Below are 13,166 nucleotides of genomic sequence, written 5' to 3' on the forward strand. Positions count from 1 at the left end.
AACAGCTTCATTCCAACTGATAGCTGCCACCATCCGTCATGGCTGAACTCTATACCTCGAAGTCAGTTTCTTAGGTTGAGAAGGAACTGTACAGATTTAGACACTTTCTCTACACAGGCTAACATTCTCAAGCATAGATTCATTGACAAAGGATATGATCCTGCCAACATAGAACTGGCTCTTAAATCTACGCTTGAAGTAGATAGAAGTTCTTTATTGGAGGTCAAACCAAAAAGAGAACAAGATGAGAGTTTCAAATGGGCACTACTCACGTCTTTCTCCACGCAGCACAAACTGGTTAAATCCATTGTTTCCAAACATTGGAATATATTGAGAAATGACCGAGTTTTGGGACCCGTTCTACCCGAACGAGCGAAAGTTATATTCAGGGGTGCACCATCACTTCAAAGCAAAATAGCCCCGAATATTATCAACCCCCCCATACGTCCTTCTTTCTTTTTCCAGTTAGTTGGTTACCATCCTTGTAAGAAGTGCACGGTATGTAGATATAACATCTCAGGCAGGACTAAGAACCTTGAGTTTCGTTCCACAACAACCGGGAAAGTTTACCCTATTAAACAGTTCTGTACCTGTTCAACCAAGTACGTAGTGTACCTTATCACTTGTCCGTGTGGCCAGCAATATGTTGGCCGCACGATCCGGAAATTTTCCGTAAGAGTTGCTGAACATATAGCTCTTATTTTAGCCGGTGACATTTACCACACTGTACCCAGGCATTATAAAAAACATCATGCTCAGAACCCCACTGGCACACAATTTCTCATTATAGATCAATTTGTGTCGCCATGGAGAGGTAGTCCAAAAACTCGTGGGGTGTCTCAACTCGAAACCTTCTGGATATACGAATTGGGCACACACACACCATTGGGCCTTAATGTAGAGTGGGATATCAACTCTTTTATTAATAAATCCTAGGATATTCATAGATGTCCCTACTCATCATTTATTGCTCTACAAATTTAATATATTAGTTCCATACGGAGACATACAATTATGTCTATATGTCTCCATGAAACGACATCTATTTCTTTTCTTTCATTCACACTTGTTTTATCAGTGTTTTAGACTTTCATGTATACATATATCAGTATGTATTGTATTAATTTTAATATATTCATAGATTTTTGTTCAATTTTATAGCTTTCTTAGGGGTTCGTTCAGAGGAGTGACATTTCCGGGGCCTTGTAGTTTTACACGCTCAGGCATGGGGGGAAAAAGGGGGAAAAAATATGAAAAAATATAACAAAATTTTTTGGACATAGACCCAATGGATTGGGTCAATTTAATGTTCATTAATTTCTCCCTCTTTATTAAAAATCCCCTTTATGTTTACACTATCTCTCCTATTGGGTATTGGTCATGCCTTTATAAATGTGGTCCTTTATTGATATTCACAGCCAATACACATTTATTTCCACTAGTGTTCTGTCCCCTTAATGTGATTTTTATTATGGAATCAATGAGTTACTTACTTAAATTAATATATTAAAAAAGATTTTTTTTCAATACACTTTACCGTTTTAGTGACATTTTAACTTTATGTCACTTCTCTCGTTTATCTCCTGTTTCATCCAACACATACTATTTGTGCTTGCCCGGGCTGTGTGTTAATTTCCGCATCCCGGAACGCATAGTGGAACGCAGCGCACTGGATCTAGTCCAACGTGGAGCGCAACGCACGTATGCACGCACACGCACGTATGCAATAGGAATTAGAACCAGTGAGAACACGCCCATCACACACGTTACTCCATCGGGCTGTGCAGCTTAGAACGAATGAGCAGAACGACGCGTCTAATGACGGTTTGTTTATGCGCCTTCGTTCAGTGTGGTCACGTGACCTAAATGCCGGCCAGACTCGTAATACCGATCGTATCCCTTATTGATTTACGTCCTTCACATAGGGATCTCGATTCACCTTATTGGTCTCGAGTTCTGGCCTGGACTCACATGTGATTCCACTACACCGGATCATCATGGACTGTCTGTTTTAATTCACAAACGAATCAGGTCAGTGTAGTTTAAATAAATAATAAATTGTTCTCAAATGACAATAATGTTTATTGCAGCACAGATTCTATATGTTTTGTTTATTACTTATCTAAACAACATATGTTTACTGAGGCGACCCGGAAGTGCATTTCCATTGGACGATCCCCTAGGGGTGTGTCTCCAATGAGGTCAGATTTTAAATTTAAGCATGGCGGCATCAGTAGGGTTTCACCCCAGACGATGCTAGTTGTAGCGAAACATGTCGGGACTCTACTGCTGCCATGCATTTTACAAACATTGATGTCCTTTTTATCCACTAAACTGTAAGTGTTTTTAACCGATAATAAAACGTTTCTGTTTTTACGGTATCACGCTATGTGCCTTTCGTTTTCCTCCACATAACTTGGGCAAGCTCTTCCAACTTTATGAGCCATCTCCTAGCTGAGGTTATCTCCTCCACCTGATACCAAGCGAAGACTTTATTGCTGCTTGCTGTCCGTTTGCGTTGGTGTGTTCCTGTACCGTTTCATCTGTACTACTTACAAGCCTATTTGACTCTTTGGGTATAAGCTCATTTGAGTCCACCGTATCCGCTCTTCCAACTTTATGAGCCATCTCCTAGCTGAGGTTATCTCCTCCACCTGATACCAAGCGAAGACTTTATTGCTGCTTGCTGTCCGTTTGCGTTGGTGTGTTCCTGTACCGTTTCATCTGTACTACTTACAAGCCTATTTGACTCTTTGGGTATAAGCTCATTTGAGTCCACCGTATCCGGTAAGCCTCCCCTTGGTGGCGGGTGTTATCACTATCATCACATTCCAATTAGAATCACCGTGGGTGTCTTGTCACTATGATTTCCTATTGATGACTTCAACTCTTTCCACGTTTATGTATATGGACTCTTATTTTTTCACTTATATTTTTGTGGATTTATACATTCATATATATTGACTTTTTTAATAAGGTCTATAGTGCCTCCAATATAATATTTGGCACTATATTTTTTCAATTTTATAGACATCACGGTCTTCACAGTATTTTCAGCGCTGCATTGTTTTTGAAGTTTGGAGCTACCAGGATGACTGGTATGTGCTCCACCCGGATCCTGCGCAGCAGGCGGGGTAGTAACTGGAGCGGGGGAAACGCATAAAGAAGTTTGAACTGATGCCAAGGGCAAACCAACGCATCGGTTCCGCAGGCCATCGGATCCCTTGAGCGGGATATGAACCTGTCTAGTTTCTTGTTGAGTCTCGATGCCATGATATCCACGTCCGGCACTCCCCATCTTTGGCAGAGTGCTTGAAAGACTTGTGGATGCAGAGACCATTCCCCCGGCCATAGAGTCTAGCGGCTTAAGAAGTCCGCCTGAAAGTTGTCCACTCCTGGAATGAATATTGCCGATATGCAGGGCACATGAGCCTCTGCCCATAGGAGAATCAAGCTCACCTCTCTCTGAGCGGCTTGACTCCTGGTTCCCCCTTGGTGATTTATGTATGCCACGGCCGTGGCATTGTCTGATTGAATTCTCACCGGGAACCCCTGCAATTTTGACGTCCAAGCCCTGAGGGCTAGTCGAGCAGCTCTGAGCTCCAAGATGTTGATGGGCAACTGCTTCTCTGGCTTTGCCCAAGTACCTTGGCGAGTGCAACCATCCAAAATTGCTCCCCAGCCCGTCAGGCTGGCGTCTGTGGTCACTATCTTCCAAGCCACTGGGCTGAAAGACTTCCCTTTCAGTAGATTCTGAGGGTCTAACCACCAACACAGACTTTGTCGGACTCTTGATGAGAGCGGCAACGGGATATCCAAGGCCTGTGGCCTTCTGCTCCATGCTGACAGGATGGCTGCCTGTAGGATGCGAGTGTGGCTCTGGGCGTATGGTACCGCCTCGAATGTGGCCACCATCTTGCCTAGTAACCTCATACATAGGCGAATAGTCGGTTCTTTCTTGCTTAGAACCAGTAGGATTAATTCCTTGATGGCTTTTACCTTCCTCAGAGGTAGGAACACTCCTTGTTGTTCTGTGTCTAATCTCATGCCGAGATATTCCAACTGCCTTGTGGGCTGGAAAGCTGACTTTTCTCGATTTAGGACCCAGCCGAACCTCTCGAGGTATTGGACCGTGAGGGCCACTGCTCGCTCCAAGCCGGGAGACGAGTGGTCTATGACTAGGAGGTCGTCCAGGTATGCTAGGATCGTGACCCCTTGGATCCTTAGCTTGGCTAGGATCGGAGCTAGGACCTTCGTGAACACCCGGGGGGCCGTAGCCAACCCGAAGGGAAGCGCCACGAATTGGAAGTGACGCGAAGCCACCATGAAGCGTAGATATCTTTGATGTGGCTGATAAATTGGAACATGAAGGTAGGCATCCTTTATGTCTATGGACGCCATGAAGTCGTCCTTCTGGAGTGTGGCAGCTGCTGACCGCACGGATTCCATCCGAAATGAGCGGATCTTTAGATATGCATTTACCATCTTTAGGTCCAAAATTGGCCTGACATCTCCATTGGGGATGATGAATAGGTTGGAGTAGAAACCCAGCCCCTGTTCCAGGCTGGCCGGAATCCGAGGCGGATCGTTTGGAATCCTCGACTCCTGGAAATGAGGAGGAGGAAACCTTAGGAAATCTAATTTGTAGCCTGTGGCCACGGAAGACCGTACCCACTTGTCGGGAATGCTGGCTTCCCAAATCTCTGAAAAGAGTCGCAGCCTTCCCCCCACCTTCGTGGGTGGGGGCGCCCCTTCATAAGGTTGGCTTGGGGGCTGGTTTTGCTGGTTTGCGAAACCACTGCCTTTTGCCTCTAACAGCCTGTCCTTGTGATTTGCTGTTGAAGCCGAAGTTTGCTTTTGCAGGAGGCCGTCGATACTGCTTGGCATTAGAGGGCCCCTGCCCAGGGGAATACTGTCGTTTAAACGCAGGCCCCTGAACCTTCTTCTTAGTTGGCAAGAGAGTACTCTTGCCGTTTGAAATGGTCTGAATGTATTTATCTAGGTCTTCTCCGAAGAGTCGTCCTCCATGGAAGGGGAACCCTACCAGGAGCTTCTTGCATGGGGGCTCAGCCTCCCAGCTTTTTAACCATAAGAGTCTTCTCATATGGATAAGGGATAACGATAAACGTGACGCTTGCTGGATAGAATCCTTGACATATGGCCTTAGGGACATCCGAAAATTCTTCTGCCTGCTGGGCAGGAATAAGTTTAAGCATCTGCTTAAATTGATCCGATAATGCTTGAGCGACCCCAATCGCAGCCACAGCTGGCTGTACTACTGCCCCTGCAGTAGTGAAGGAGTTCTTAAGTAGTGCTTCCAAGCGCTTATCAACTGGATCCTTGAACACCTGTATGTTTTCTACAGGGCATGTTAACGATTTGTTAACACATGAGATGGCTGCGTCCACTGCAGGAGTAGCCCATCTTTTGGAAAATTTTTCTTCCATAGGATATAGGACAGAGAACTTCTTAGGTGGTAAGAAGATCTTATCTGGCTTGTTCCAATCTTGGAACAAAACTCCCTCTAATAGAGGATGGATCGGAAACACAGCATTGCTTTGAGGCGCCCTCAGTGAACCCAAAGCTGAAACCGTCGATACCTGGAGATCTGGTACTGGCAAGTTGAATGCCCTATGGACCAAGTCCGACAATCCTTGAATCCACCAGCTCTCCCTCAGGGAGGCTGCCCCAGACTCCTCTGTATCCGGATCTTCGATCCCTGAACCTACTTGGTCCTTGTCCAAGAGGTCGTCCAATTCCCCTGAGGAAAGGACCTCCTCTTCTGAGGGTCCGCGCTCGGGCGACGGAGATCTATTCCGCTTACTGCCCCGCATAGCTGCGGCTATCATTTTACCCATGCTTTTCTGCATCTCTTTTAAAGAGGTGAGTAATACCTCCTCCGTGACCATCTTAGGGTTGGACTGACCCGCGTCAGCTCCAGCCCCAGGTCCCGATGGCCCCAAGGCTCCCTGTGGGGAAAGCAGCGGCATAGCATTGTCCGAGACCTCAGACTCTCTGGGGGAATCCCCACCTCTTGTACCCTTGTTTTTTGATGCCATGGTACAATACCGAGGTACACCTGCTACTTATTGGTACCTGGGACTTATAAATAGTTAAATGCCCAAACACCTGTTTGGGGGATAAAAAATGCTTCCTCTCCCCTAGATGACACTTCTCTTTTTTTTTTTTTTTTTTTTCAAATCTAGGAAAGAAAAAACATTCTGTCCCCCTGAGTAGTATTGCAAGAAAAACTATGAGATGGAAAAGAAACAGCCTATTCCTAGGCTTGAAAACAGTCTTTCTGAAGACTGCAATATTCTTTCTGGCCACTGTGTGTCCTCGGCGCCCCGTGCTTGCCGTTCTGGTCTTTCCTCCTCAGTTCCAAAGTATTGAATGAGCTATATGGAACAAACAAGGAAGGGCCGCCCCTTCCTTAAGCCACTGACCCGCCCTTCCCCCCCAGCAATCTCAAACAGGAAATGCCCCTCCCGACAGGGGGGGGGTGGGGTTGGGAGGAAGGGACCTCTCTGCTCCAGCAAACTGCAGCCATGAGGAGGTCAGCGTTTTGCCTGCTTTGCAGGCCGTGAGGAGGAAGACTGAATGGAGCATCGCCTGGAGGCTTGCAGGTAAGCACAGCTCTCTGACACACACATATATTTTTATATAACACAGGCCCCACTCAATGCTTTTCCAACACTACAAGGGAGGTCACATCTTATGGGGAATAATACATATAGAGCCATCCTATCTTTATGATATGTGACTAGTTTGCCAGATGCAGTGCATAACTTTAGGCATGTCCCCTGTGACCCCCCAGAAAAAACCTGCTAAGAACCAAGTTCCGCAAGTTTTCCCCTCACTTACCTGCTCCATGCCGCAGGACTTTGCCAAGCAAGAGGCCCAATCTTCCCCCATCTCGGTGGGGATGTCTAGACCTTCAGGCCCTGGGTTCCTATGAAGGATCCACTGTCCTGGGCCCATATAGCACTCTGGCAACAGAAACATTAGGCACCCAAAGGTTTCTAAGTTCTGGGCCCAGGGTCCAGCTCTCTAAAAAGAAAAGCATTATGGGCTATACCCCAAGGGTTTGGGGTCCGGTTACTGACCACTTTAGCGCTGAGGCTTTTTTGGACAGAACCGGTTAGCTCACCTAATCCCAAGGATGTGGAGGCAAGCTAAACCATGACTAACACCTAAGACACTGGCGGAAAAACTGAGGTACTCCTCCTATGGGAGGGGGTTATATAGGGAGGGGCATTTCCTGTTTGAGATTGCCAGTGTCTACACCTGAAGGTACTCCATATAACCCATATAGTAATGAATGCCGCTCTGTGTCCCGTGATGTACGATAAAGAAAAAAGGACACTAACCTGTCCTGGGCGCCCGCGATGTCCTCACCCCAAAGCCGATCTGTCCCTCGGCTCTCGGGTGGAGGCGCCGCCATCTTCAGTAAGGGAATCAGGAAGTGAAGCACTGCGGCTTCACAGCCTGGTTCCCTATTGCGCATGTGCGAGTTGCGCTGCGCATCCTCACTGGTCCCTGCTGTCTTCTGTGTGTCTCCCAGAAGACAGCGGGGGGCGGCGGAGGGGCCGGACATGGTATAGATCATCGTGGAGCCTGTGTGAGCAAATACCTGGATTAGACGGGTATCTGCTCCCCCCCTGAAAAGATGCGAAATGTGACATCGGTGCAAAAGTCAGAAGTTTCATTTTTGGGCGCAACTCTGCTTTAAGTAACGCCCTTTTATAATCAACTGTCTACTGGACACCTGTTTAATGAATAATTGGACTCAACTGTAGTTAAATTCTTGTTAATTAGGATTTTGTTGTTTAAAATTCAGCTTTGCTCCCAAGACTTTCATTGGGGTGTATTCATTTTTTGCAACATGGTCTTGAATGAATGTCTTAGGAAAAATAAGTTTTTGTGTGTGCAAATGACAAATCTTGGTTGCAAACCAATGGTCCGCATTGGCGGGAGTATTTTGTAGTATAGTGTCCCATAGAAAATGTTGATTCTAAAAGGAAAGGAAAGGTTTTCTGACAGATCTGATGGGGTGTACTCATTTATGCTGAGCACTATATATATATATATATATATACAGTACAGACCAAAAGTTTGGACACCCCTTCTCATTCAAAGAGTTTTCTTTATTTTCATGACCGTGAAGCATGGAGGAGGAGGATTGATGGTGTGGGGGTGCTTTGCTGGTGGCAGTGTTGGGGATTTATTCAAAATTGAAGGCATACTGAACCAGCATGGCTACCACAGCATCTTGCAGCGGCATGCTATTCCACCCGGTTTGCATTTAGTTGGACCATCATTTATTTTTCAACAGGACAATGACCCCAAACACACCTCCAGGCTGTGTAAGGGCTATTTGACCAAGAAGGAGAGTGATGGGGTGCTGCGCCAGGTGACTACCTCTTGAAGCTCATCAAGATTCATAGTTTTGATGCCTTCAGTGTGAATCTACAATTTTCATCACACTGAAGGCATCAAAACTATGAAGTAACACATGTGGAATTATACATAACAAAAAAGTGTGAAACAACTGAAAATATATTTCATATTCTAGGTTCTTCAAAGTAGCCACCTTTTGCTTTGATTACTGCTTGGCACACTCTTGGCATTCTCTTGATGAGCTTCAAGAGGTAGTCACCTGGCGCAGCACCCCATCACTCTCCTTCTTGGTCAAATAGCCCTTACACAGCCTGGAGGTGTGTTTGGGGTCATTGTCCTGTTGAAAAATAAATGATGGTCCAACTAAACGCAAACCGGATGGAATAGCATGCCGCTGCAAGATGCTGTGGTAGCCATGCTGGTTCAGTATGCCTTCAATTTTGAATAAATCCCCAACAGTGTCACCAGCAAAGCACCCCCACACCATCACACCTCCTCCTCCATGCTTCACAGTGGGAACCAGGCATGTAGAGTCCATCCGTTCACCTTTTCTGCGTCGCACAAAGACACGCGGGTTGGGAACAAAGATCTCAAGTTTGGACTCATCAGACCAAAGCACAGATTTCCACTGGTCTAATGTCCATTCCTTGTGTTCTTTACCCCAAACAAGTCTCTTCTGCTTGTTGCCTTTCTTTAGCAGTGGTTTCCTAGCAGATATTCTACCATGAAGGCCGGATTCACACAGTCTCCTCTTACCAGTTCTAGAGATGTGTCTGCTGCAAAAGGTGGAAGAACCTAGAATATGAAATATATTTTCAGTTGTTTCACACTTTTTTGTTATGTATAATTCCACATGTGTTACTTCATAGTTTTGATGCCTTCAGTGTGAATCTACAATTTTCATAGTCATGAAAATAAAGAAAACTCTTTGAATGAGAAGGTGTGTCCAAACTTTTGGTCTGTACTTTGTGTATATATATATATATATATATATATATATATATATATATAGATCGGGCCTTCGGGAAAAAACTTAAGACCCACCTCTTCTGAAGGACCTGGTCGAAATTGGACAAAGCGCCTTGAGGCGATTCAGTTGGCATTTGTATCGCTATACAAGTCACTCACTCATATATATATTTTACAAAGCAACGATCTATTATTTCTATACAGGATTTCTCGACTTTCCTTAAAATTGCATACACCATTCTTACCTCCCACCCAGTTTCCTTGCCATTTTCCACCAATTTCAGTCCATGCTTGCTCTTCAGATGTCTGTTGAATTCCCATTTTGTGCTGTACACAAAACTACACACCGGGCACTTGATGCCGCCTAGGAAACACAGAAAGGAACACCGCTTTTAGCATTTAAATCAATTTGGTTAAGATAGCAGAAAAAAAATAAAAAATCACACCTCTATTATATTCCTAATACCCAGCATAAGAAATAATGTTTAGATTCGATGTAGACATAATTGTAACAATGCAATCATAAAAAGAACGGGAATATAAAACACCTACGAAATGTCAAGGTGTAAGAGAGAACAGCACCTAAAACTAACAAACATAAAATAGCTAATTATCCACCCCCTCCCCCTCACAAACCACAATTTATTTAAAAGATTAATTACATTTTCTAGAGCTGGGGAAAATAATGAAGCAATACTGAGACGTGAATAGCTTGCTGCCATTCACACATGAAAACACTTGTGGGTTTCATTACTGAAACAGGAATGAGTGACGCAGGACAGCTATGCTACGGCTATCATACATCTATTCAGGAGCACATTATTATAGAAAAGGTGAAGGGTTTACGTATGGAGATTTTTTTTCCAGTTTATCACTATGGGGGTAAGCCGAGTCATTATGATGAAATAGCGTTTTCCATCACCACGAGGGTTTTTATGCACACCTAATGTATAACACGGAAGCGCGCCCGCAAGGTAACCCCTCTCGGAAGAGAGCTCTCCAGAGGGGGTTAGCTCGTGTGGGGAGGAGCCGAGACAGTCGCGCAGGGACGCCAGAAGAGGACATGCAAAACGAACTGCACAGTGGAGGTAAGTATGATATGTTATTTAAAAAAAAAAAAAACTGAACCTTTAGTGTTCCTTTAAAAGGCGAGTGTGAAAAGTTTTTTTTTTATATAGATCCTCAGGTACTGCTACCCTCCAGCAAGGAGAACAGTCAACAGCACAGTAGTGACATTACCTAATCTCACTCTGCATTTCCTGAGACTAGCAGTCATAGGCAGCAGTACCTTATATCACAGGCCATTTCATGTGGCCCTCGCACCTCTCCTGCAGCTGCAGGAAATCTCCAGCCCTCCTCTGGTCCTACTCCAGACCCTTACTTTCTGCTTTCGAGCAATGCATCCAGCTTCTTCCCAGCAGCAGCATAAGGAATGGGGGTGCACTGTGATGTAAGGGAGAGTGGGGGACTCAACTTCTGATGGTTGGGTGGCTCTTGACATCTAATGTAAGAAGAGGGGATGCGCCGGACATCTAATCTTACAGATACAACCGGCCCTTTTGAGGGCAATCATAATGCTTATGCTGCCCATGATAAAATTGAGTTTGACACCCCTGCCTTATATGATCTCACACTGCAGATACACTATGCAGCTAAAAGGTACAGGCAAAATCCAAAATGCAAAAGAAAAAATCTTAGGCACAATTAACATTTCTAAATGTGAGAAATGTACTACAGCGCTAACTATTAAATTTGAAAGGAAAAAACACAACAAAAATACCCAAATAATATCGCTGCATACACACAGGTGTACAAAACCAAAATGATACAAAAAAAGGAAAAAATTGTAATGCGCTGAAATCAACTTTTGCTGATAATTTGTGTACAATATGTGCAGAATTGATACCAAAAATACACACTCAGGAGTGTATCAATAAAAAAACACAATAAAAAAAAATGAATTGTGAGATGATCCATAAGTGCAAAAAACAACCTCAAGTGTAGCACATGTCCAGTTCTGAGTAGTAGTACTTCTAATACCAAAATGGTTCCACACCCACTTGCCATCACAGGCTGACGTGTTGTTAAAGCGGGAGTTCACCCGAAATTTTTTTTTTAACCTTAGATTGATGCTCATTTTGTGAAGGGGAATCGGGGAGTTTTTTTAAAATCGAAGCAGTACTTACCGTTTTAGAGAGCGATCTTCTCCGCCGCTTCCGGGTATGGTCTTCGGGACTGGGCGTTCCTATTTGATTGGCAGGCTTCCGACGGTCGCATACATCGCGTCACGAGTAGCCGAACGTCGGTGCGGCTCTATACGGCGCCTGCGCACCGACGTTCGGCTACTTTCGGAAAATCGTGACGCAATGTATGCGACTGTCAGAAGCCTGTCAATCAAGTAGGAACGCCCAGTCCCGCAGCCCATACCTGGAAGCGGTGGAGAAGATCGCTCTCTAAAACGGTAAGTACTGCTTCTATTTTAAAAAAAAACACCCGATTCCCCTTCACAAAATGAGCATCAATCTAATGTTAAAAATTAATAGTTTTCGGGTGAACCTCCACTTTAAGCTTTCAAACAAAACACAGGCAGACACCTTGAAACTTCAGATTAAAAAACTCAAAAAGAAGCTCTTTTTATAACTTAAAAAGAAAAAAAGATATGGTGCATATCGCTTTTCTTTTTGAGTTATATCGCCCTGAAGCAGCAAGGCGTCCTCATATGCTGGGCCATTTGGAAGCAATTAAAGGGTCACTAAAGGAAAAAAAAAATTTGCTGAAATTACCGTTTACAGGGTATAGAGACATACAAGTTAACTGATTCCTTTTAAAAATGATTAAAAATAGATAAAAATCAATCATATAATGTGCCTCTAGTTTCACTTTCACTTTTAAACTGGTTTCATGTTTCTGTGAAGTAGAGAGAGACCCACAGAACAAAAACAAACAAATCCAGGGCAGTGTTTTGTTTTTAAAATGAATCTGATTGGTTCTGAGGAGTTTTAGACACACAGCTTGGACCACAGTGAAAAGCTGCCATGAGTTTTTTTCATAAGGAGCCAGACAAGCAGGAAGTGTGGAGATCAGAGCAGAATTACAGCAACTTCAAAGCAAAAACGAACAATGAGGACATGAATCCAGGACTGCAGTAAGGTAAAGGAAGCTATTTAGCTTAAAAAAAAAATTCCTTTAGTGATCCTTTAAGCACCAGTCCACACTTATTATTCTGAAGTTTCAAGGTGTCTGCCTGTGTTTTGTTTGAAAGCTCAACAACACGTCAGCCTGTGATAGCAAGTGGGTGTGGAACTCTTTTTGTATTATAAGTACTACTACTCAGAACTGGACATTTGCTACACTTGAGGTTGTGTTTTGCACTTATGGATCATCTCACAATTCATTTGTTGTTTATTGTGTTTTCTTGTGTTTCTGGCGCCTTGGCGGCACCGTTTGGGGGTCTGCCCTCCTTGTGAAAATGTCCATCCAGGGGTCCTTCTGTGGATTTAAGTCAACTCTGGTCTAGATACAATTAAGTTTACACGCTGTGAGTGGGTAACCATATTCTAATACCTTCATGTTCCACAATACTTAGTGGTAATTGTCAAGACTGTTTTACTTTTATATATTAATTTTCTGTTACAGTAGCACCTCAACTTCCTCCGAAGAAGACCCCAATATGGGTTGAAACGCGTCAGGATTTACGTGACTTGCATGTTAACCATTCATGTTAATTGATGTCATGTATTTTGGTGCATACTCTTTGTGTAAATGTTTTTTAGTGCATACTATACCAGAGCTTATTT

At 44.1% G+C, this 13,166-nt stretch overlaps 1 protein-coding gene across 2 annotated transcripts in view; it reads right to left on the reverse strand.

The window, feature by feature from the left end:
* ZFAT (zinc finger and AT-hook domain containing) overlaps positions 1-13,166 on the reverse strand; it is a 287,697-nt gene that overhangs the window by 35,380 nt on the left and 239,151 nt on the right. For both annotated transcript variants that reach the window (XM_040355000.1, XM_040354999.1), the window contains exon 14: positions 9,615-9,733. In XM_040355000.1, the coding sequence (XP_040210934.1) occupies positions 9,615-9,733 (119 nt within the window). The remainder of the gene's footprint in view (positions 1-9,614; positions 9,734-13,166) is intronic.

The sequence above is a fragment of the Rana temporaria genome, chromosome 5, assembly GCF_905171775.1.
Source record: "Rana temporaria chromosome 5, aRanTem1.1, whole genome shotgun sequence".
NCBI lineage: Eukaryota > Metazoa > Chordata > Amphibia > Anura > Ranidae > Rana > Rana temporaria.